Source organism: Sphaerodactylus townsendi, linkage group LG02 (assembly GCF_021028975.2).
Source record: "Sphaerodactylus townsendi isolate TG3544 linkage group LG02, MPM_Stown_v2.3, whole genome shotgun sequence".
NCBI lineage: Eukaryota > Metazoa > Chordata > Lepidosauria > Squamata > Sphaerodactylidae > Sphaerodactylus > Sphaerodactylus townsendi.
Window position 1 is genome coordinate 128,598,306 of NC_059426.1, and position 27,040 is coordinate 128,625,345.

The 27,040-nt window shown below is 43.7% G+C and overlaps 1 protein-coding gene across 1 annotated transcript in view; it reads right to left on the minus strand.

The window, feature by feature from the left end:
* Nucleotides 1–27,040, minus strand: part of RYR3 (ryanodine receptor 3) — a 372,359-nt gene that overhangs the window by 285,171 nt on the left and 60,148 nt on the right. The window contains exons 3-4 of the mRNA XM_048484286.1: nucleotides 15,503–15,610; nucleotides 548–559 (exon numbers count right to left, since the gene is read on the minus strand). Of these exons, the coding sequence (XP_048340243.1) occupies nucleotides 548–559; nucleotides 15,503–15,610 (120 nt within the window). The remainder of the gene's footprint in view (nucleotides 1–547; nucleotides 560–15,502; nucleotides 15,611–27,040) is intronic.

Genomic DNA, 27,040 nt, shown 5'->3' on the forward strand with positions numbered 1-27,040 from the left:
GCATTGTTCAACACATCATGCGTTGTTTCTTATTATTTTTGTAGTCCTAGGCCTATTGCATTGCTTGTTAGATGTCTCATGTTATCTGATTGGATTGTTTTCCACTTGGGACTGAGTAAGAAAGGTATGCTATGAATAAATATATAAATTAGTAAATCTTGGCCCACTGATTTCAGAGCGTTTAGCCTGGGAAAACTCTGCATAGGATTGCACTGTAAATCTTTTCTATGGTGGGAGATGGGGTACTATGATCTCCAGTGGTGGCATTGCAGCAGAGTAGATGTCAAGGCAACCATTCCTTCTATCTGCAATCTGCCACAATGGTGCAGACAGTAAAGTTTCATGTCTCTTTCCCAGAAGCTGCAGTCTGAGACACTCAGTGATCTATAAAGAACAGAGCAGATTTTGGGAACCCCACTCCTCCCCTCCTCTCTCCTCTCAACTGTTGCCTCTGAACCAGTTTCAGATTATATTTGGGAGGGCTGAGGGTTAAAATAGTTGCTGCAGTGATATCTGCCAAACTTAACAGTATGAAACTACTTCTTACCTTTCTTATAAACTTTCCAGAAGCATTAAAAAAATTAAAGAAATTATGAGCATGATTCTAAATTATCATTATAGAAGGCTGATGTAATAATGAAGAACACTGGCATTTCATAATGCTTTCATATCTCTATTTATGTTATATTGTATGTTTTATTTTCAATTTTCCATCATTGATTAGTGTTAGTTTTATGAAAAAAGAGTTTGAAAAAATAAACAAACTGTACAGTGCAATGCAGCAGCTGTTACATTTTCACAGAAGAATTTATCATCATGAAAACCAGATAAAAGTACACAGCCAGTAAGAACATTGCATGCAGATAAGTCTCAAGAACTCAGAGCTTTTGGGGAAAGCTTTTAGAAAGTTGATGGGCAACAATTTCTATGTCTGAAGTACTAATTTACACCCTGTTTTTCGCCTGATACTCAAGGCATAGTCAAGAAGCTATTTCACTCTTTAAACTGGAAACATAAATATCCATGAAAATTCCTTTCTTTCGTGTTTTGGGATCAGAGCTGATGTAAAAATTAGAATGTTTGACGAATTCTATTACTGAATGCCTACTGAAATGATTGCACAAAAACAGATCGCACAGAAATGACTGACACAAAAATAGCTTCATGGAGTACACCAAGGTTTTCATATTCACAAAATATTTCATTGCTACATGCTCAATTCACAACTGAAACAATTGCTGAGAGGCATTGCAAGTAGACAGTGGAATACACTGTCTCAAAGTGTGGTGGCATCTCCTTCTTTGTAGGTTTTTAAACAGAGGCTGGATGGCCATCTATCAAGGGTGCTTTAACTGTACATTCCTGCATGGCAGGGGGTTAGATTCTATTCTAGAATCATAGAATTGGAAGAGACCAGCAGGGCCATCAAGTCCAACCTCCTTCCATGCAGGAATACACAATCAATACACAATCTAAGTCAATCGGCATCTGTTTACAGAACAGTATTTCAAACTGCTGTATTTAGAACATTTTAATGCCGCCTCTTCAGGATCCTACTCAAGGCAGCTTACAAAGCAAGAAATAATTTAAAAAATATTAAAGGATATTAATTAAAATCCAGCATTTTAAAAAAATCCCCAGCCCACTATAAAAATATAGATCATAAAAACAAAACCACAGACAGATTACAACAATAGTGTACAGGCTTAAATAGTGTTTAAAAATCAAGCCTGGATGAACAGAAACATTTGGGCTTGGAGCCTAAACGAAATCAATGTAGGTGCCAGGCAAGCCTCAAGAGAAACTGTATTCCACAAGTGAGGTGCCGCTACTGAGAAAGTCCTATCTCTGCCACCTGTTTCATCTATTAAGGCAAGGGCACAAAGAGCAGGGCTTCTGAGGTAATCTTAACTGGTGAGCTGATACCCTGACTCTAACCCATTCAGTGTTTTAAGGGTAAGAACCAGCATTTCAAATTGTGCCTGGAAACAAATGGGCAGCCAGTGCAGAACTTTCTGCATGGGGGTTTAATGAACCTTATATCTTCCTCCTGACAATTGCCTGGTTGCAGCCTTTTTGACAAACAGAAGTTTCTGGACCATTTTCAAAGACAGTGCATTATTGCAATCTAACCTGGATGAATCAGAACATGGATTACTGTGGCCAGATCAAAGTTTTTGAGGAATGGATGAAGCTGGTGTATTTGCTGAAGCTGATAAAAAGCCCTTTATGTCACAGAGACACAGCTGTAGACTAGGATCCAGAAGTACTCCCAAGCTATGAACCTGTTCTTTCAGGGGAAGTGAAATCCCCTCCAGGACAGACTGATTCCTCAGTCCTTGAGAATCTTTGTCATTGACCAGCAGCATTTCAGTCTTGTCTGCACTGATCATAAGTGTATTGGCCCTCATATATCCCATTACTGTCTCCCAGCTCCTGTCCAGCATTTTCCCAGACCCACCTGAAAAAGGAAGAGCAAAGCTGGCTGTTATCCACATATTGTCAGCACCTTATTCCCAGTCCCCTGATGATCCCTCCCACAGGTTTCATGTAGATATTAAACACAATGGAAGACAAGATAGAACTCTGATGAACCCCACAGAACAAATGTCATGAGGTCAACCAGCAGTTCCTCAGCACCATCTTCTGAAATCAGCCAGTCAAGTAAGAGAAGTACCACCAAAGCACAGTAGTTCCTACTCCCAACTCAATCAGCCTTTCCAAAAGAATAACATAAACACTGCAGAGAGGTCCAGCAAATCATCATGGACACACTCCTCTGTGTCTTTCCAAACAAAAATCATATATCATGGTGACCAAGGTTGTTTCCATTCCAATCCATGCCTAAATCCAAATTGAAATTTGTCTAGATAATTTATCTCCTCCAAGAATGCCTGAAGCTGCATGCAGAGGCATAGCAAGGTGGGAAAGCGCCCGGTACCCTGGTGTGTCCTCCACCCCCATCCTGCCCTGGAATGCCCCTGTCCCACTCTGGAACACCACGCCCTCGGAACGCTGCCAATGCCCTTGCTACACCCCCACAGGTGCGCATGCCCAATACATTGCGCACCCCCCTCTGCTGCTCCCTTGGAGCTACGCCTCTGGCTGCATGGCCACCACCACCGCCCAGTAATGGAATGTTGATGAGTCAGAGGGATCCAGGAATACATTCTTCAAGAGAAGTAGTACAACTATCTCTTTTAAGTAAGTTGGAACTACTAGAGGCGGAGCTGCAATGGAGACATTTGGGGCAGCTCGCCCCAGGTGCCGCCATTGCAGTCATGTTGAGGGCATGGGTGTGAGCATGTTGGGGACAGAGTCAGGTGGAGCGGGGGGGGGAGCAGGAGAGGGTGCACAGGTATTTATTATTTATTTATTTATTTTTATTTATTTATTTATTTTATTAGATTTTTATACCGCCCCATCCCCGGAGGGCTCTGGGCGGTGTTTATTATTTGGGTTTATAAACCGCCCTCCCCCAAAGGGCTCAGGGCGGTGTACAACATGGATAGAGCACAATAACATTTTAAATACGATAAATATAAGTTAATTTCATGTAGTTCATGTCCTGGGCGCAGTTTGGGTTGTGAGGAGGTTGGTGGGGAATGGGGAATTGGGTGTCAAGGCTGACAGGAGAGTGGCAGGACTGGCTTGGGGTGGGGATTGAGAGAGGAGAGGAGAGCAAAACGGCTGTTGCATGGCTGGTGGAGAGGGTGATGAGGTGGGTGCCAGGACTGGGAGGAGAGTGCGGGCTGTGTTGGTGTGCTGCCTGGGAGATGGTGGGGTGAAGCAGGAGGGCTTTTGTGGAGGTGGTTTGGGAAAGGATGGCTTTTGTCTGGAAGAGGGTGAGGTGGGGAGAGGGAAGTGGGAAGCAGGAGGGCTTTTGCCAGGCAGGCATGGAGGGCAATCTGCCAACATGGAGGGCTGCATGCCTGGGGGAAGGCAGGAGAAGTGGGAGGGCTTTTGGTGGTCCAGAACAGAAAGCAATCTACTGCCACTGCATTGGCGACCATGTCTGGCTTACTTGTGGGTTGGGGTGAAGGTGGGCCAGCTCACTCCTGGGTGGGTAGGGAAGGCAGGAGAAGGAGGGCTTTTGGCGACCCAGCATGGAGTGCAGCCTGCTGCAATTGTGCTGGGAGTGACTGGGTGACTTGGGGCTGGGGAAATCAGACCAGCTTGAGTCTGGGTGGAAGGGAAGGTGGGAGAAGCGGCAGGGCTTTTGGCGGCCCAGCCGGGGGCAGCCTGTCACCATTGCAACACTGGTGGCTGGGGCCAGCTGACTTGTGGGTCAGGGGGAAAGGCGGGCCAGCTTGTGTCTAAATGGAAGGAAGGCAGGAGAAGTGGGAGAGCTTTTGCCAGCCTGGCATGGAGGGCAGCCTGCTACCATTATGCCAGTGACTGCTGCAGCTGGCTTTCTTGTAGATTGAGGCAGAAGGCAGGAGAGGGTTTGGCAAAATGAACTGTCATTCAATGGGCGAGCAGTCAGTCCTGCTTGTCCACTGGCTGAGGGTCCTTTATCGTGACAATTTACATGTTGCTGAGTTATATAGGTTAAGATTTCCCATTATATGACAGTATCTGATGTAAACAAAACTAAGTTATTCCAGAGATTTTGGGGTCAGATAAGGATTGCATCTGTTTTCTTTTGGTGAATGTGCACCCAGTGATTATAGATAGGGTTGCCTCTTTTAGGAGCAGCAGTTGTGTAATGATTACTTTTAGGAGCAGCAGTGGTGTAGTGGTTAAGAGCAGGTACATTCTAATCCGGAGGAACCAGGTTTGATTACCCGCTCTGCTGCCTGAGCTGTGGAGGCTTATCAGGGGACTGCACTCCCACACACACCAGCTGGGTGACCTTGGCCTAGTCACAGCTTTTCGGAGCTCTCTCTGCCCCACCCACCTCACAGGGTGTTTGTTGTAAGGGTGGAAGGGCAAGGAGATTGTAAGCCCCTTTGAGTCTCCTACAGGAGAGAAAGGTGGGATATAAATCCAAACTCTTCTTCTTCTTCTATTTATTTATTTGTCAATAATATGAATGAAAAGGCTTGTGCATGCCAACTCTCAAAAATAGGCCTGTCAGTTGTGTTTTGTCTATGGAACTGATTATTGTGTTTTATCTGTGAATATTTTATCTTACTGTATCTCTGTTATTAATATGGTTGTATGTTATATTGTTAAGGCCTGCGTCTATAACAATAAATATTTTCATGCATACAAGTAGACCACTCATACTATTGTCATAAGCAGAGTTGTACCATTCTAGGCTCATTGACTTTGATTGTTGTGTGCAATTCTAAATAGGACTGTATTTCAGACACACAGCTTAAACTTCACACAACAGGTGAGCAAAAACAGCTTTCTGTAAATGCATGAATACATGCCCTCTACAAGCAACATATTGTTCTGCCTACAGTAACTATTCCATGGCATTCTGTCTTTGAATCAGGCAGAGATACTAAAAACGTGTGAGAGGTATACCCTGCTATTGCTAGGCAACCACAAGCATTTCTACTCTCTTGGCTCCAGAATTTACAAATCTGACAAGTACTAAAATGCAGTAGGGTTGAAGGTCTCTGACAGTCAGCCGTACAGCAATCAAAAAGGAAAAAATGATCGTAAGAATATCTTTATGGAAAATGTTAAGAACCATGTGCAAAAGATGTTTTTCCATCTACTTTTTACATTCATGATATCACATGTAAAAAGATGATAAAAGGAGTGTAAAAAGTGAATGCAAAAGTGAGCACTTACAGGAAGGGGCAATTCTTTTAATAACCTCAGCTGAAACCATACATTGCAGGCCTGCAGCTGAAAACACAGCCCCTTTGCCTCTCCACATAATATCTAGGAATATTATACACATAATTCCAGTTTTCTTTGCCCCATAACAGATAGCCAGTGCAGTGGAGCAAAGACAGGAAAACTGGCAGTGCAGTATGGTGACACAGGACTACAATTTGTGTGCCAGTCTTGCATTGTACCATCTTCCTGCTTGAGTGATTGTTTCGGCGATGCACAACTTCATCCTTCATAGTGACATCAGCCACGCTAGCTGACGATACTTTTTTCATTTTGCACGCTGCTCAGTATCCATAATTTCACTCAGCAAAAGTGGCTGTTTATTTGCTTTCAGTTGATAAAACAATTACATATTAAGAAGTATGATGCACATATCAGGGAACAATCTGTCTTGCTTTTAAATGTTTATTTAACATGAGTTGTTTCCCCCCCACCTCACGCCACCCAGATATTGGCATTCAGTAGCTAGAACAGCCCACCATTGGTCATAATTTCTGCTTGAGAATATTCTAGTTTTGTTAGTTACACATTAAACTGCTAAAAAAAAATTTCTAGCTTTGTTCATTATGATGGAATACCCTCCCACTGATATTCATGCATCCAATTAGTAAGATCTCATGTAGGATTCTCAACAATTTTTCATCTTAATTGCCTATTTATAATTCATAATATAGTTGTTAGAATCTAGACAATCATAACTCACCTGAGCTGAAAGCAGGAATTAACAAGACATCTTTGCACAAATTCTGCGTGCAAACCACTGGAAATCATTTAGTACTGAATGGCTGACAGTCTGCTGTGAGCCATATCCTCAGCTCAAATCACTCCTCTGCAACAAACTCAAACATATGACTTTAGGCAAGTCGCTATTCTTTTAATCTCAGCCTGCACCTTTTCCAATTTGAGTATAACACTATTGGTCAGTTTTACTTGGTGAGTAGGAGGTTAATTGAAACAATGCACACAAAACCTGAAAATATTTGGGCAATGCAATCCAGATTGGGGGTATGGCAAGCCACTGCAGCCAGGGACAGGGTGGTGAAGGAAGTGCTATGCTGCCTCCAAGGGGCCTTCAAGCAGTGCAGGGAGGAGAGAAAATGAAAAATTCTCCTGCAACTCAAATTGCCCCATTGGGGAAACAGGCTTACATCACACTTTGAAGTGGTGTAAGTCTGCAACCATGAAGGGAGGTGTTCCTGAGCTAAAGACGACTGCACCCCCCAGAACTTCCCACCCCGCCCCTCTGTGAGCAGGAATATGCTCTCTGATTGCACCCACTTCTTGCTCCCTGCACTGCCATAGGTGCCCCTTACACCAGGGAGGAACATGTTGAGGCAGGCCTTTGCTGCACCCAGAAGCTGATTCCCCCCCCCCCCCCATATCTGGATTGGGCTGCAAATGTACTATGTGCTAAGTATTATCCTAAAATTATCCAGAGATGATAATATGATAATGAAAAAAAATATGCATAGAGCTGCAGCATCCAGCTAAACTAATCTGTAACCTATATAACATTCCATGAGAATTACAAAGGAATTAGTAGCCAACACATTTATCTAAGATAAATGGCCACACAGTCCGGAAAACCCACCACAACCAGTTTATCCAAGATATTTTCCCCCTTGGGCTTCTAGTCTGTCTCAAGTTGTGGATCTCTCATATCTCAAAGGCAACAAAAACTGAACTCTACCCTGAAATACTGCTCTGAAATTCAACAGTTGAAATCCTAATCATGCTTACTGGGCAAAAAGTCTTATTGAACTTATTTTTGAGCAACAGCTCACCAAAGCATATGTGAACAACAACTCACCAAAGTGGAACTACTGAACCTGTTTGCATTGCTGAAATTGTCCCAAGAAAAGTCTTTGAGCATGTGCAAAGGGACAGTCCCTTAGTGGACATATCATAGCCCCTTTCAGTGCATCTAAGGCTACAGATAAAATTTTCCAAAAAAAAGATTGTAACATTCTAGCTTTAGAATTTAAGTGCTTTTCATTGAAATCTATTTTATTTTCTTCCTTGCTGTACTAGCTGAAATAGATGCATCCTTTTGCCATATAACAGTAGTCAGCACTGCTAGAAGCTACCCTGAATTCAAAACAACAGCAGCTTAAACAGAAAATTAAAATTTTAAATTAAAATAGCCTGCTGCAATCTGCACTGACAGCAATTTGTGGGACTCTTTGGAGGCGAATGGTGGAATTCTGTTCTGTTTTATGATAATCTACCTCCTTGGAGAGTTAGATTTTTAAGTAACCACTAATTTCCCAGTGGATGGGGAAGATAATTTTAACACAGTATGAAAACTTCACATTATACAGAAACTGGAGGCTGCTTGCTCTGCTGACCCACTGATATTTTTAAAATACATACAAGGTGTACTGAAAGAAATATCAGCAAATGTAAACTGCTATTTTTCATGCAGGGGAATAATAATAAAATTACAATGTAATCAGAGAACCTGTCCTGTGTTGTGGCAAAATTCTTCGTATGAATCACCCCAGTAGAGTAAATTATAACAATCAGATTATACTGTGTCTGAACTACCAGGAGTCACAAACTAGAGCTGCTTCTTTAATGAAGCTGACTTAATTCATTTCTTTCCTCTAAAGTAGTAGAATCAGGCCTACTAAAGCATATCCACATTCCCAAAAAGGATAGTGGTGGTAGTAGCCTAGAATATACATTCAATACCATCAGCTTCTTATTGCTGAGTGGGGCAGTTTGCCCGGGAACAGATAGAGTTATTTATTGTTTCTAATTATTGGACCTGTCAATTGACCAGAAATTTGTACTCTAGGTAAAAGGCACATTATACCTGCTAAGAAGCACTCAAGGGGCCAGAGTTCTTGATGGGGTTGGCACTTTCCCCATCTCAAAAGGCAACCTGCCACTGATACTCCCCGTCCTCTGCATTGCTCAGTGGAGTTGCAGGAGAAAATTTGTGGGTATGTATGTGTGTGTCTGCATGTGAAATGGCACCAAAACATCATTTCCAGTTTTGAAATATGCCATGACATTACAATGCATTAAGAATTTTCAAATCTCTATGGTAGAAACATGAGTTTCTGTCCAAAACCAGAAGTGAAATCCTAGTAACCACCCCCACTCCCTAACATGTTCCTAGCCCAGTGAAGGGCTTGAAACTCTGGATTTTGAATGTATAAATGTTTGAAGCAGTTCCAATGGGGTTGCCACATTCTTAGTTCTGTGTTATGGCACCAAATAAAGAAAAAGTCAGACATGACCTAACTAAAAACTTCTTCCTTACTACTGTAACTTTTTCATCCTCTGTTTCTATTCTGTTAGGCAGGCAAGACCTAACTAAAAACTTCATTTGTTTTTTCATCCTTTGTTCCTAGTCCGTAGTCACACAGTTGTGTTGAGGAACTCAAATAGCACTAAGAGAAAAGTATTACGTGGAATATGGATATTTGGCAAAATCACACATATTGGTTTATTTTGTATAAAATGGCACATTTTCTACTAAGGATGGAAAGGAGCTAACTAGGCCAGACAATTAAATCCTGCTCCTCTACCTCTAGAAAATTACATAACTCCTCACCTTTGGCTTCTACAATTGACTGGTCCTTTTCAAGACTACCCTCATAGCATGAAAGGCGAAGCGTTATTTACAAGCCAAAACAAATAAGAAATGTGGCATCAACAGAATATACAAAACCATCATACTTTAATGTGTATGTATATGTCTTTGTAATATTATTTGATATTACAGTAAATTGAATCAGTCCAGCAAAATCAGTCACAAAGGGTTATATTTTCTCCATAGACAAAGCCAAATCTTCAATTTACTCTTAAAGTTTCAGTCAGCAAGCTATAAAAGCTCCACGGTGTTTGCCAAAAAAGTCAACAATCTTTTTTAAAAAAAATGCAAACACCAATTACAGTAAAGGATGAGACAAAGTTAATCACAGACCAATATTTAATGGCTGATCATTGCTTCTGAGGTTTATGGTCTCAACAAAAACCATACGAAACAAATGGAATACAGAATGAAACTGCTGAAAACATGGACAAATTAAAGATCTGCTGTATCATCATGAAAAATTAAATGAGTTTCATGTAATGGCTGTGGATTTTGTTAGGTCTCAAAACCTTAATCCAATAAACAGATTCTGAAATGATAATCAACAGCATTTATTGATGAGGTATTCAAGCACCATACTTGGTAAAGCCAAGTGTGACAAAGCTGGCATCTTAGGTCCCATATATTTCCCATGGATCCCACCTCCCAACTTCCCAAAGGCAGCATCTGGAACCAAGACTGCCCCAAGATCAGCAACAGATACCAGAGGAGCCACCTGGTCTCCTGCCCACAACAAGACAACAGTTGTAACTGTTCTCACGAGACAGGCGAGGCAGGGGAGGCCTACTTCACCACAATGTATGCAAAGCTATAAAGTGCAGGTCAAGGAAACAATGCATAGATGGCACTGGTTATACATACAACAGAACTGGTTACATATATCAAAAGATGCATTGAATTGTTACATATAAAGGCATTGAATTGTTACATATAGCTGGTTACATGATTCTTAGACTGCACCCCTTCCATTCAGATTTCAGATAAGCATCCTTCCAACAGATTTGATGAGTGAATGAAGAGCATGCCCATTCAGAAAGATCTGTAGGCTAACAAAGTGAAAACAAAACAGCAAATGGAAATTTAGAGCTTTTCCGCATTCTGTTTTTCCTCATCTCTGAGTTACTGCTTTTCTTGGGCCGTTTCCGCACGGGCGGAAAATGACGGCCTGGAGACGGTAAAAACGCCGTCTCCAGGCTGCCATTCTCACGGGCGGCGCAGCTGCAGCGCAGCCGCGCCGCCCCAGCGCCGCCCGGCTGGCCCGCAGCCGGCGTATTCCGAGAACGCTAAGAAGCGTTCTTTTTGGAATACGCCGCCGTGAAGCCGCTGCCGAGCGAACGGCAGCGGCTTCACGGCGCCTCCCCGACCCGGCACTCACCTTGTCCCTGGGCCTCCGGCGCATCGCTGAGGCCTGGGGACACGCCCCCTGCCCTGCGCCGCTCGAGCAGGCGCGCAGGGCCAGGGGGGCGTGTCCCCAGGCCTCGGCGACACGCCGGAGGCCCAGGGACAAGCCGGGTCGTGCGGGCGCCAGCGCTCCGCGGCGCCGGCTGCCTGCCTCTTCCCGGGACCGTCCGTGCGGACGGTCCCAGCGTCTTCGGGTCGGCGCGAGAAGCGCCGACCCAGCCGTTTCCGCCGCCGTGCGGAAACGGCCTTGGTGTTTTTTAAAAAAGTCCTGCATGTATTTTACTCCCTCTAGTGGTCAATTATATATCATACTTGATTTTATCAAGAGTAAAAAAGCTGCTGCCTCAGTCAGCAGGGAAATAAACTAGATTTAATCTTCTGCTACATAGAATCAACCACTAGAGAGAGAAATATATTCATGGAACTTTAAAAAAAATCCCACAAAGAAATGGGAACTTTGAGATGAGGAAAAAGAGAATGCCAAAATCTAACATGAGATGAATACAAGTTGAAAGAGCAAACAGTGACACAAAACAAACGGAAACAATATTTAGACAAATATGTTAACCCTGGATAGTTTCATCTGTTATCAAAATAAGCACAAACAACTAGGACACAACAAGTATGTTTCCCTGCACAAAACCTACTTACATAAAAGAGAGATGTGCAAGAATTATGTATCATTGCAATGGGGCTTTTACAGGCAGATTGATCCCATTGTAGTTAACATTCATTGTCTTCCAATAATGATTTCCCCAAGAAACTGACTAGTAAGCACTAGCAGCATACTTAATATAAGATTGAGCTTCAGGGAACAGTAAATTGCTGCAATAGTATTGCAGTAGCTTTACATAATCACATTTATGAGACCAAAGAAAGTGGTCAGCATGTAAGATTGCTGTTCTTGCTTTTACTGTGAAAACCCATCAGGATACTTTAGCTGGTACATTCAGTGTTCTTTTCATAGCTTTTCTTTAAAAAGATATTCCTCAAGTAGTCTGAGCAATTGCATTTTGCTTACCAACAGTATAAAGTATGCTGAATTTAAACAGGAAACCTATTTACACTAATAAAAAAAGTTCATACATAAATCACACATATACACCTCTCCGGCACTGGATCCATTCTAAGAGTCTTCACAGAAAACATATAATGGATGCTCACAGTTGCACACAAAGGTTTGTCCATTTATTTTTGCCAAATAAGTGATAAGTTGGCATTGACTTGAGGGTGGGGACTGGCTTCAGCCAACTCAACCCAGTGAGTAATTATCGGTTCTGAAGAATATTCAGTATTTTAATTCACAGGGAGAAATGCAAGATCTCCCTAACTTCTGTGGTCTCTTTTGGACATTATGGAAAACAGGAAGTATGATACTCTTGTGCTTAAAAACAAGAGAGCTAGCTAATATAGCTGTATACGTTTTCAGCACATTATTTAGAAAAGTAAATGACAGCAGAGCTTGAAGCAGTCTTCAGATGCCTCGGGAGAATTCATCAGCACAGAAGTGAGAAACTGGGTCAGGTCATCCAAACAGTACTGAAAACAGGGTCACAACCTGAATGTAGGTAGGTCCAGGATCATACTAGCAGCAACAAGTACAAGCCTTCAGTCTTGTTGAACCTTCAAGACTCACTGCTTAGCTTGTGGCTTAATTATCCTGAAGAAAAAGAAGCACCTCCTGTCCATGATTTTCCTCCAATCAAAGCTTGATTCAGACTCAAATACATGAAGCAGTATTAGGGTTGCAAGGTCCCCCCCGGCCACCAGCAGGAGATGAAGGTATAAGGTGGTCAAATCCAGGTTGGGAAGCTCCTGGAGATTTGGGGATGGAGCCATGGTGGGAGGACAGGGACATCTGTGGATTATAAAGCCATAGGTTCCACCCTACAAAGCATCCATGTTCTCCAGAGGAACTGATCTCTGTAGTCTGGAGATAAGCTATAATTCTGGGGGATTCCCAGGTGCCACCTGCAGGCTGTCATTCATAAACTCTATATATACTCAGGCAGTGATCTCTCAGTAGATGGTAGCTGCGAGCCTGGCACTTGTTGAGCTGTCTGCTTGTGTGTTCACCATCTCTGCCACTCGAACTAGATTTGGAGGGAATCTTGAAAACTGGTGGTCCAGGATTTGGCCTTACAAGGCAAGGGCTGGCATCCTTGGGGACTGGCACATTATCAGTGTCTTAAGCTGAGGGCTCTGGGTCTGGAGTGGGCCCAATGATTTTGGGTATTACTCAAACCTGATATTCCTTCAGAGTGTTACCTATTACAATCCAGTCATTCTGGGATGAGTAATCTTCTCCTGGTTCTGGATCTGGTCGAGGAGAGATCCTAACAGTAAATGCTATATTTTATTCCACATTTATTTAAATATCATTTGTTTCATAATATAATTAAGTTCTCAGTGGTTTTGAAGAACATGTGGAGTTTGGGGTTAGATTTAGTATTGGTTAGAATAAGGAAAAGTGCAATAGGGAGACAGGGAAGGGAAACCAAAAGATTATTTTAAAGGTTACATTTTTTGTTAGGCCGATCCAGACAGTGGTTCTCCACACTATAGCAGCTTCTATAGGATGCTGTTTAATACAATCCATATTTATCAACTGTTCTTGCACAATGATTTGTGCAGCCTGATCCTTATCATGACTACTAGGAATTATGTCCCTCTTCTCAATTAGAATACAAAGAATTGCAACCTGGTAAGTTCTGAAGAAGAAGAAGAAGAAGAAGAAGAAGAAGAAGAAGAAGAAGAAGAAGAAGAAGAAGAAGAAGAAGAAGAAGAAGAAGAAGAAGAAGAAGAAGAAGAAGAAGAAGAAGAAGAAGAAGAAGAAGAAGAAGAAGAGTTGAATTTATATTCCCCCTTTCTCTCCTGTAGGAGACTCAAAGGGGCTTACAAACTCCTTTCCCTTCCCCCCTCACAACAAACACCCTGTGTGGTAGGTGGTGTTGGGAGAGCTCAGAAGAACTGTGACTAGCCCAAGGTCACCCAGCTGGTGTATGTTGGAGTGCACAGGCTAATCTGAATTCCCCACCTATTCCCCAAACTCAAGCAGCAGAATGGGGAATCAAACCCAGTTCCTCCAGATTAGAGTACACCTGCTCTTAACCACTACGCCACTGCTGCAACAGTTGACTGCCTTGTATGCTGCTCTGAATTCCTTGGAGGAAGGCTAGTGCAGAAATGAAACAGGTACAAATATTCTAGTTGACCCAGGTTATCTTTTAGAAAATTCCACATTTGTTCAAACCTGCATCATTCCACTCCATACACTATTCAGACAAGCCATACATTGTCCAGGAACAACTATTCGCTACATAATATCTTTCCTGTTTTTTTTAACCCCATCAGGTAATTTTTTTCCCTAAGGAGCCCTTACAGTACACCTGTTCTTTACATATAATTCCTGCCCGTCAATGCACTTGCTGGAAGAAATAAAAAAAATGCTAAGGTATAATTAAATAATAAAAAACCCACAGAAACATGAAGATCAGTAGTCAAAAGGTTTTCTTTTAAATCATGGAACAAGATTAGAATAATTTACCACTACTGTCAGTATTTATATTTATGTAGGCTGTTTTTCTGCTGCTGAGAGCCCTTGTCTTCAGGGCAGGTTTTCTCCATCACCACTTCACTTTTCCCTAATATTGATTTTGACAGATGCCTTCTAGAAGCCCCATAAGAGAAAAACTGTAGGGACATTTTGCTGTAGGAAAACTCATTTGCATAATTATAGCTTCCTCCAATGTAACTGCAATAGTTAAGAATTTCATTATGCTCTGTTTACAGAAATAGATCGACAAATGTAGGAAAATATCAAATACTTCTGCAGACTAAAAACAGATGCATAGACTGGTTCATTAGTCAGGTTGGTTCATTAGGCAGTGCAAATAAAGGTCAGGGCATGCACTGTGTCCACTAACATATTCTGGCCTTCATTTCATAGGTCTTGAAATCCATTACTTGCAGAGTGTGCATAAAGGTCCAATTTTATCAGTTGCCACATGCACATAGCAGTTCACAAAAGGGGCCAGTGAGCATTAGATACTCTGAGTCCTGACCAATCCATCAGGAGGATAGGTAGTAAAAGCTCTTCTGTGTTGCAGCCCTGGCAGGAAGCACCCGGTGCTGTGACATCCTTCAGTGTTCAGCAGTTAGCTTTTGCAAACTGGATTTAAATTGGTTAAAAAAAACCAAATAATGTCACTCTAGATCTTCTCATTTGCATACAATGCACTGAGCAAAAGAATTTTTCTCACCTATTCTACTCCAGTGATTCCTAATAAAAAAAGTAATGGTACCCTGCACATGACCTAATTTCAAAGCAACTTAACTCTCAAACACCTTGCATTGGCAGAAACTAGATGCATCTCAAAGGATCTGCTTCTTTATCTCTCAGAAGACAATTTTGTTCTGGAAGTGTAATAATTGGTCTCTAAAGAAATAAGGATGCTCTTTGTTTGTTTGTTTAACTTCATTGGTGCCAGATAAACGAAATACACTATGCACTTCTTAAGATATGGCTGAGATTGAAAAAAAAAAATTGAGTAAAAGTTTTCCATTAAAAAAAACCCTGAAGATATTGTTGACCTAATTCTGAACATCCTTGGTTTTGAAAGTTTCTGGATGAGTGGCAGTTTGTTCTTCGACAACTGGCATCTCATGGTTGCAGAAAGCACATAATTTACTTACCCCTTCACTTGAATTGTCTCCTGTATTGGCAAGCATTTCCTGGAGAGCTCTGACAGATAAAGACTGTTCCAATACAAAGTTACAGATGCAAAGGTCAGGAGGGACATACTGTAAAATAAAACAAGGAGGAAAGATGAGTGCTGTTTTGAAGTGAAATCTGGCCCACAAAAGCTTATGCCACAATACCAGTAGTGTTTAAGATGCCACAACATTCTGTTGTTTTGCCACAACAAACTGCAAATTGGAGAGCATGGCACAGGTATACTGCAGCAGTATTTCCCAAATCTTAGCTACATACACCAAGCTAAATAAATACACAATGTAATATGTCTGTAAATCACTATGAACTTTTAACACACTTGCTAAAAGTGCTGTATGTAAAGGGGGCACAAATCATATTAGGGATGGGAACAGTTTCCAGTTTTATTTATTTATTAACTTCAGCCTTTTTTAAGCTTTGCAGCTTTCAGTATTATTGGGTGACAGAAACAAACATAACTGACAGTACAGCATAGAATCAAGTTTCTATCAAACCTATACCAGGTCTCAAGAATGGAAAATTTAAAAAATGCATACAATGGGATCAGGGAGAGATGGAAAACATGATAGGTTTTCTGGAAAAGCCCCCAAACGTCACAGGCACACATACTGCAACCTTAAAAAAACCCTGAAATCATAGTACATTTGTCGAAGGCTTTTACGGCCGGATTCAACTGGCTGTGGTGGGTTTTCTGGGCTGTGTAGCCGTGGTCTGGTAGAACATGTGTTAAACAAAACTGGACATAACATTTTATTTGAAAACACTGAAATTCTGGACAATTTGGAAGATTACTCTGTCAGGCTGCACAGGGAGGCCATTGAAATTCATAAACACCAAGACAACTTCAACAAGAAAGAAGAAATTCTGAAAATTAGCAAAGCTTGGCTACCAGTACTTAAAAAATGGATTGATAACCCCACCCACAACACAATGCACTCAACCACACCTTTGCATAGCAAGTTCCACCCAAACACTTACTGATTGGTTCCCATCCTGGGACGTGGACAATATACCCCACTAAACTTTCCCTTCTCACTAGACACAATGTGAAACACTTTTCTCTGTGATACACCTCTGAAGCTGCCAGCCACAGATGCAGGCAAAACGTTAGGAACAAGATCTACCAGATCACGGCCACACAGAACCGGAAAACGCACCACAACCATTGTATATTTGTTTACTAAAATATGTAAATATCTGGCTCTTTCTAGGTGATGTACAAGTCACAATTAAAACATTACAATTTAAATCAAACTGAGTAAAACTCCAGATGTTCCGCTCTCCCACAGGAACTACATGTTTGATTCATATCTGTGTATTGGCCAGGAGAAAAGAGGAAGAAGTGGCCTTGGAAGCCTTGCTGTGAAGAAAGATGTCGATGAGGATGAGCCGGAGAAAAGATGGAGAGTGCTGTGGTGGGAAAATGTTGAAGGGGGGGCCAGCAGTAACAAAGGGAAGGCTAGATCATGGAGAAAGAGCCAATGGGAGGTGAGGGATGCCAAGCAACTGGAGACAACTATTAACGGAGCCCTTCATTTAGCATCATATGTTCTATATTATGCTATACATTGCATAAGTTACAACATATTATATAATGCATGCTATTATGCTAACTCCTCACATTTTTCATTACAATGCATGATTGTATGTTCTCAAATACCTATATAAATCCTAAGATGTGAAGTTTCCCTTGACTCTTTTGATTATACAATCAGTGTATTAATTTTGCTTTGTAGAGACTTCCCTGGTAACCACCTCACAAATTTACACAAAACAAAATAATCATCTGGAAGGATTATCTTTTTATTTCAATATGTTTTCAATGGTGAATGAGGACATATTTCATTTTGACTTTTTAATGTTTTTAAATATTGCAACTTGTCCATGACCTGAAGAATCAGATAGGCCTAATGTTGCAATGCCAACATTTATTTATTTATTTGGCTCAACCTATATGCCCCTCTCCCAGAAAGGAATTACTTCCTTGAATTTAAGCCTTACATATTTACTGAGAAGTACTTCTCAGCCAGTTCAGTGGGATTTATTTCCAAGCACACGGATTTAGAATTGGGTTGCAAATAACACTTCTGAATTATCTGTCTGTCACATTCTATCCCATCCTTCTTCTTAGGCATTTGAGGTAGTCTACACACACCCTTCCATTTTATTCACAGAACAATTCTGTGAGGTAGATTAGCCTAAGAGTTCATTTTAGAGAGAATCACTTCTTCTCAGTGAATCTAAAAGTTTACTGAAAACATGAGGACCACTTAATTTATTTTATTTATTTATTTTGAGTTTTTTATACTGCCCTACCCCCGAAGGGCTCTGGGCAGTGAACAACAGTTTAAAACATACAATCAAGTCGATTTAAAATAGATACAGCGTTTGAGCATATAAAACATATAAAACAGCGTCAGCAACAAAATCCAATTTTAAAAACCTCCGCAAAGGAGGGGGGAGGGGTCCCATAGATGGTGGAGGGACCCTAGAACAAGAACTAGAGTAGAAGGGGGAGGGGGGGCACACATCAGCGGCCGGACACTCCAAAAGCCCGGCGGAACAACTCCGTCTTACAGGCCCTGCGGAACTCACCAAGATCCCGCAGGGCCCGGACAGCTGGAGGGAGAGTGTTCCACCAGGCAGGGGCCAGGGCCATAAAAGCCCTGGCCCGGGTGGAGGCCAGCCGCATCATAGAGGGGCTGGGGACTAGCAGCAAATTGGCCTCTGCCGAACGCAGAGGCCTGGAAGGGACATATGGGGTAATGCGGTCCCGAAGGTACGAGGGTCCCAGACCGCGTAAGGCATTAAAGGTCAGCACCCATACCTTGAAGATGATCCGGAACTCAACTGGGAGCCAATGCAGGCGGCGCAGCACAGGTTGGATATGATCACGAAAGGCGCCCCCTGTGAGTAGGCGGGCCGCCGCATGTTGGACCAGCTGTAACTTCCAGATCAAACGCAAGGGTAGGCCCGCGTAGAGCGAGTTACAATAGTCCAACCTGGAGGTGACCGTTGCATGGATCACCGTGGCCAGGTCAGTGCGGGAGAGGAAGGGAGCCAGCCGTCGGGCCTGACGAAGATGGAAGAATGCAGCCTGAGTTGTATGGGCCACCTGGGTCTCCATTGAAAGAGACGAATCCAGGTGGACCCCCAGGCTGCGAAAGGAGGAGGTCGGCGCCAATGAGACCCCCTCCCACACCGGCTGCTGGAAATTCCCAACCTCGCCCCCACGGCCAAGCCAAAGGATCTCCGTCTTCGATGGATTAAGTTTTAACCTGCTCTGCTGCAACCAACCAGCGACCGCCTCCAAACAATGCTGTAGAGCTGCAGGGGCAGCGACCGTTCCCCCCTCCATCAACAGAATGAGCTGAGTGTCATCAGCATATTGATGGCAGATCAGCCCAAAGCTCCATACCAGCTGAGCAAGGGGTCGCATGTAGATGTTAAACAATAGCGGGGACAGTAGCACCCCCTGAGGCACACCGCAACAAAGCGGGTACCTCTGAGAGGCCTGGTCCCCGCACCACACTTGCTGACTCCGGTCCCAGAGAAACGAGGCAATCCATTGAAGGACAGTGCCCCGCACCCCGGAAGCAGCCAGGCGGTGGGTCAAAAGGTCATGGTCGACCACATCAAACGCTGCGGTCAGATCTAACAATACCAACAGCGCCGATCCACCTCGGTCAAGCTGCATACGGAGCGTGTCTGTGACGTCGACAAGAACTGTCTCTGTCCCATGCCCAGCACGGAAGCCGGACTGGAAGGGATCGAAGGCCGATGTGTCATCCAGGAAACCCTGAAGCTGCTCCAACACCACTCTCTCAATTACCTTCCCCAGGAACGAAAGATTCGACATGGGGCGGTAATTGGCCAGATCTCCAGGATCTAATGATGGTCTTTTCAAGAGTGGGTGGACCACTGCCTCCTTCAACCCACCCGGAAAGACTCCTTGCTCAAGGGAGCCATTGATGATATTCAACAGGTGGGGTCGTAACTCCTCCCAGCAGGTTTTTATAAGCCAGGAGGGGCACGGATCCAGAGGACAAGTAGTAGGTCTAACAGCAGCCAAGGCCCTGTCAACAGCGGCTTCGGAGAGCAGGGAAAAATGGGCCAAACAAGGGCCTGAAGACGGCAAGGGAGCCTCCAGTTCACTAATTATAGACAAAGTGGAGGGAAGGTCCCGGCAGAGCGACGTGACTTTGTCTGCAAAAAAGCTCATAAATGCCTCAGGACTAATCGCCAATTGGGAATTTACTGAACCCTCCGATAAGGAGGTTAAAGATCGAATCACTCAGAACAATTGTGCTGGGCGAGAGCTAGCAGATGCAAGAGAGGAGGAGAAGAATGTCCTCTTCACCTCCTTCGTCGCCATCTCATAGGCTTTCATAAACGTCCTATAAGATGTTCGCGCAGCTTCGTCGCGAGATTTCCTCCACACTCGCTCTAGACGTCTGAGTTCCCGCTTCATAAGGCGGAGCTCCACAGTATACCACGGAGCCCGCCGAGAGCGGGGACGCAGAGGACATTGGGGGGCAACAACTTCGATGGCATCGGAGAGCCGGGAATTCCAATCCTCCACCTGCTCATCGAGTGTGCCGGCAGGTTCGGGATCCCGCAGAGCGTTCAGGAAACCAGTCAGATCCATAAGTCTCTGCGGGCGGGCATAAATCAGCCCGTCACCTAGACAGGGTTGGTGCGGCAAATCCATCCGGACCTTCAGGGCATAATGGTCGGACCATGGCACTCTATCAACAGAGGATACGACCAGATCAACTCCCGACCCAAAGACCAAATCCAGCGTGTGGCCAGCCTCATGAGTGGGGCCAGAATTTACTAAGGAGAGGCCTAGCGTCGCCATGGATGACACTAGGTCCACAGCCACTGTACAAGAGGCAGTATCAACATGGACGTTGAAGTCACCCAAGACTATAAGCCTGGGGAACCTCAACGCCCAGTCAGCCACCACCTCTAGCAGCCGTGGCAGGCTGTCCCCAGGTGCGCTAGGCGACCGGTACACCAACAGGACTGCCAACCTCTCCAAGGCCAACCACTCTAGGCCGACACACTCTAAGCCAGTGATCTTCGGGACAGGGATAGCCCTAAAGGGAATAGAATCACGGATGAACATTGCCACCCCGCCCCCCAGCCCTGGGTTCGAGGCTGGTGGAGGCACGCGAACCTGGTGGCACGACCTCGCCCAAGGCGACGGTCTCGCCTTCACGCACCCAGGTTTCGGTGACACAAGCCATTCTATAATGCATTATAGAATGTGACAGATGCAATGAGACTGGCTAGTATTTGGGGATTGTTTCCATACAGAAATAATGCATTGTACATGTAATATACAGCTCATCACTGCTCATTATTGCTACACAACTAGGCAACACAAATCTTTGTATAACATTCTGTGCATGCACACAGTCACAAGCTTTTGTTGAATTAATAGCACAACTGTTGATACCAGCAACCCCTCCCAAAAGAATCTGCAAAATTCTTCCCCCTTCCTCCTTCCAGTTTCATTTCACAGAAGGTGGGCTGTGCTTCATGAAGCTCTTTTATGATGCAAAAATTATGCTCTTAAAACTGATTTGATTTAACTTAATATCTAAACATTATAGTATTATACAGACCATATCAGTGAGTGTTTCCTAACTGTCAATGTGAAACAGAGGACAAAACCTCTGGACAAAATGTCCCTATTTTTTCATATCCACATCCAAGGGATTTACTAGACTAATTAGGGGACATAATTGGAAACCAAAAATTCCCTGTGGCTAATTTGATTATAGTGTCTATGGCTCTCATTTTTTTAATTCTTTAATTATGGCTCAAAAGATCAAGTGGTCACACACTTGTACCTTTCTGCAGAATGTGTAAAACAGTTTTTCAGGAGGGCTCTTCTTGTGAAAGGGAATAGGGTTGTAATTTAACGTCTGTGAAAAAAATTAGGCAGTGATTAAATATTGCTCTGTACAATGGATTATACTGTTTTCATTACATTGTTCTCTAATTTTGTAATCATATTTTATTGTTTTCTGAATGTATTATGCTGATATTTATTGCATTGTTTTCTAAGTCTTTAATCTCACCTAAATTGAACATAGCTCTTATTGCTGGAGATATTCTGTAATTTTTACCCATTCTGTTTAGGAAACAAAAATCTTACTTGAATGCATTCTTCTATTCCTAATCTATATTAGATACAAATACATATTGTAAGCCTGGGACTCCAGACATACCTGGGGCCCCATTTGCGGGCCTGTGATGGCAGGGGAGGGGAGGTAACTTTTTTTGGCATGGACAACTGCCCAAACACCATTTCTGCCAGTCAGGGAAGGCTGCTAGCTCTGGTTGCATGACCCTTCTTCTGGGCTGGATGACCTTCCCAACATGGCCACCAACTTCCTTCTTAGTGGGTCAGCCAATCCAGTGCTTGGTCACCTGTGTAGCCTTTGGAACATTTAGTGTGTTCTTGAGTGGGCTACAAAGGATAGGGCCAGTGGTGGGATCCAAAATTTTAATAACAGGTTCCGATGGTGGTGGGATTCAAACAGTGGAGCCGCCACACACACACACCTCCAGTCCCTATTGGGCAGGGAGGTTGCTTTAGTAACCTCTTCTCAGCACTCAGAAAAAATTAGTAACCACTTCTAGAGAAGTGGTGAGAACTGGTTGGATCCCACCGCTGGATAGGACCCATTGCCCAAACAACATGCACTACCTCGACTATTTCTTGTTTGTGGGCCATGGTGGGAGCATTGCATACACGGAATGCTTGGCCATGTTCCAGTTCCTGGCTTTTGAGTTGGGAGTGCCTTTAGCACATGAAAAAAAAAAAACAAGTGTCCTGCCACCCAGTTGGTTTATCTAGGAATTCAGCTGGACTTGATATCCAGTATGTCACGGCTGCCTGAGGACAAGCTCTCAGTGTTTTGATCAGTAAAGTCCTGGGACAGAAAAAAGTGCATGCCTTGGGAGCTCCAGTCCCTGGTGGGGTATCTGAATTTTGCATGCCATGTGGTTTCCCCAGAGTTTCCCATGTGGTTTCCCCAGGGTGGACTTTTTGCACATGAGTGGTATGGGCAACCACTGTACCTCCAGCCCTGCAACCACCAGGTGGTGGTGCACGTCATCAACCACCTGAAATTCCACTGCACTGGTACCCTGTGCCTTTTGCGCAAATTTGTGTTGGAGTGCCTTTCAGCAAACATTGTGTTCACAGCACAACATGTCCCGCAGGTGGATTACAGTATAGCAGATGCTCTGTCTCATCTTCAAATAGAGAGGTTTTGCAGCCTAGTACCAGAGGTGAACTGCTGCTAGGACCCATTTCCAGATGAATTTTGGGTGCTCGGAAACGTTCAGTGGTACAGGGAGTATTCAGTTCCATCATTCCCTATCCATTTTTGTTCCTATTTCATGACAATGTCAACCTTCTTGGAATTTACAGTGTAATTGGACTGGGGGTGCTAGGGTGCTGCCCACAACCCAGCAAATGGTCCTGCAGTACCTGTCATCCATGAGTACCCAGGGTGTTGCTCCTTGCACCTGGCCATGATTGCCTTTTTAGGCATGCCCTATCGCTTCCCCGAACCTTGTGCATTATTCACTGCCTGAATGGCAGTTGAGGGCTGGGAGAGGCCTTTCAAGGAGGATGATTCTGGCTGGGTTTGGGATGCTCAGGACATGGACCTTTAGAGTTCAGTTGTCCAGTTAGTGGTGCACCAGTTTAAGCCTGACCAGAAAGGAAAGGGGTTACACCACATCTCTGGGCCTCACAAAGTCTGGGCCTTTATCCAGTGCAAACAGTCCATGACTTTATGACACCTTGCCTGCCACACCTGGACATTTTCCTCATGCATGCAGATGACTCCCCAATCAGCTGGTCAGTGTGCTCAGGACCAATTTAGCCTCAAACAGTCTGTCCCCAGGGTAATTTGGGTTCTACTCCTTCAAGACTGGAGTGGCCACCACTTTGGCTGTTCACAACCTACTGCTGGTATGTACCCCAGGCCACTGGCAGATGGAAGTCTGGGACATACAAGGCCAGGGTATGATCCAATGTTTTACTTGTCAGTTTCTGAATTGCAGTGTCTTGCTGATTATGGGTCTGGATTTGTGGTCACGGCATTTTTACTGGGCTGGACTGTATGCCACATCGTCTGGCTGGTTAAGAGAACTGGGTTTACAGAGATGGCTTGCCTCTTTTACAAGTCTCTGAAAGAAATGTTTCTGGAAGGGCACTTATAGTCACTTAATATTGCCAGCAGAAGAAGTAGTTATGTAAAGACGTTCTGTGCTCAGATGATAGAAAGCTATTTCAGCCGTTTCCAAAATGAAGCACTTTACAAAGTATGTTAAATCTTTGTAAGCTGAGCATGCTGTGAAAACACTGAAATATTTTGTATTTATAACTAAAAAAAATCTCCTTTTAAAAAGTTACAAAATGCACATCTATAAATGATAGTAAGATGCTACTTGAATTCCATGCTTCAAAATGGTCAGTTTTAAGATTCTCTGCAAATATTTTGGGCTTTTTCCTGTTTAACTGATAGAAAGGATGTGCAAGAGAGATAACCAAACAAAACAGTAATAACCTGCCAACCCAGCTATAATTTTGCTTCGTGCACAGATCATTTGAAATTCTGTCTTTTCCATTTTTAGATTTAAAGCATATAAAATATACTTAATCTAGACTTCTGTACAAGAACAGAGACGACATCGTGAAGTGTAGAGTCCAGATTATCAACACAGCATCAGAAGAAAGGTTTGTTGTTTTCCTCCTGATATCAGCATTTGTTTCCACTGTTCACATTGTTTTCTTTCTCCACAAACATACATTACAGAACTTGCCCAGATTCATCGAGGGAGAGGGGGGAGGATACACATAGAAACACAGTACAGACAGACAGGCTACTTGGAAGGCCTAAGAGGGACATAGGAGCCACCAGGTCCCAGACTACAGCCAAGGATATCAGCCAGAAGAGTGCTGAGCAAACCTTTGAAAGCTGGATGATGAGTTAGGACTTATGGAGAATATTTGGCCTTGATTACAGCAGCCTCTCTTAAGAGAGGGTGGCACCTTGCAGCCATGAAGCATCTTGTTGTGTGAGAAATTCTGTTATGCTAATTGAATTTGTTTGGACTGGGAGGGAGTGGTGAGAAATAAACCTCATCCCTCTGAAGTTAAAGTGACAGGACGTAATATTTTCTTTGAACCCCTGAAAGCAGCATAACACATTTGAACTGTGCATATGAACAGCTCAATGGAGACCATCTATCACATTCTGCTTTATGAATCACACTGCTGGAAAACCTACTGGTGGAATTACAGATATCCATCAGAAGAAATTTCTCCCATACAAATATGGCCCCGTCACATTACACTGCACTCTTACTAGATTGAGCAAGCTCAGTTGTTAACAAGGTTCCACATTACTGTAAAGTAGGTTAAACAACCCTGGTATAATGTTGATGATTATTTGGGGGAGGGAGAAAGAACCTAGCCAAATAGTCACATAACTAGCACAGCAGTTTGGAGCTCAACAGCATGTGACACGCCTGCTTAGGCTGCCTGGGTCTCCCACCAAAAGAGTTCAGTTTTGGATTGGGGGCCACCAGCATTGCACCCAAGCTAGGGTTGCCTGCAGAGCAGAGAAGGTTCATCAGGAGCTAGCACTCTTGGCCTACAAAGGGATATATTTGCTAATGTTGTTGGTTCTTTTCATCTTTTTCAGGTTCTTGCAAGGTGGTCTGGATTGTGGGCCACAGAGTCATCCACCAGGCGAGTGTTTATGCATCATCCTCAGGTTAGGGCAGCAACCTCAGGCAAGGCAGTAACATAACAGTGCTGTGGATCAGATAGCAAGGGAGGCAGTGTGATGCCAGAGAGGGCGATCACCAGCAGAGGACCACCTCATGCCTTAATCATTCAGCTGGTTGAGAGTGAACTGTTGTGCTGGCCCATCACATAGCAGCAGATATGGAGGGCCTGGTATGGTGGTTACTGGGGACGACCATCTCATGGTTACAGCTCTTGGAATGGCGTGGGAAAACTGCCCCAAGCAAATTCGACCTGGCCAGGCTTATAAGTCAATGGCCTATTATGTGGAATCATGGACCAGCAGGATCATGGCCCACTCTAACATCTCATGTCACTTGGTGGCTCTGCATGGGAAGGATGGAGTTCACCTCTCGAAGTAGGTTAAGGACATCTGACTCCACATTGTGCAATTGGTTGTTGGCTTCAGAAGCTTTGGCAAGAGCAAGGATGTGTCCTTGTTCTTTGGCAGGTTGCACATGGGGACTGATCCATTTTAAGGAGGCCTCCCCATTTGGGAGAGCCCCATAAGGAATCTTGGAGGTAAGGCGAGCTTCAGTGCCACTTGCCCAAGCAGGTACTGTGGGTGTCTTGCAACCCCAGACAGCAAAGGGAGTTTCATTTAGAGGTAGCACCCAAATGGCTCTCACTGTCTTGCTGTTCCTGGTTCCCCCAGTACTGAGGTCTGGGGGAAGGGTATCACTGGACAGCAAGGGTATTGTCCAGTGATTGGATCTGTTCCCTATGCTATGCCTCTACTTCCTTAGCCAGCAAAATCAATACATAGGCTGTGATCAGTTTTTCTTCTGCAAAACAGTTTCTGGTGTCTCAATATGGGCCCATGGCCTCTCTCTCCCCTCTTCAGGTGGCTGGGGGTGGGGGGTGGGGCAGAGGTACAGCAGCCTTGTCATTTAAGGCTAGGTGAAATAGGTTCTGGCCTCATATTCAAATGTATAGACCAAAATTGCAAGAAGCAAATTATAGCCTTAACATGTGTATCTTCACACCTTGGCTGTAATTTCAACACTCTGCTGGTTTATGCAAATGTTGCCAGTGTAAAGATAGAAAATACTAGCTGTGCTTAATATGAACATTGTTTCTGGCAAAGGTTTAGCACACCTTAATATGCAATAAGAATAGAGCTGTTTATCTAATGATCTCAGAATGATTAAAAAAAAAATTAATCAAGTTTTACAAAAAGTGTTAGGCACAATATGCTAGCATAAATCAGATGAGACAATAAGCAAGTATAATGAGACAGAAAAAGGATAATGTTAATTAGACACCCAGGGTCATCAATGAAATATCTCTACATATTACTGCAAAAAAAACCCTACCAAGTAATTATACCACTTCTAACTTATATTGCTGTTTTGGGGAGTGATCACTGGTAATCCTGCCTATATTATACTATGGACTGTGTGTAAGGATCTCAGTCATTCTTGTTTCCCTTACAGCCTACCCTGGCCTTGACGGAGATTCTTTTGGCCGGGCGTCCGGCCAGGACCTGCACCAACCTTGTGAGAATGCTTATCTCGCTTTTGCATAGTAGAATTCCGTTCTCATGAGAACGGAGCCGGGGGGATGGGTTAGTCAGCATTATAACCTGTTGTTTGAGCGGGGTTGCTCATTCCTGCCATGTGTCGTGTGTGTGTGCTTTCCAGGATGTCTGAAT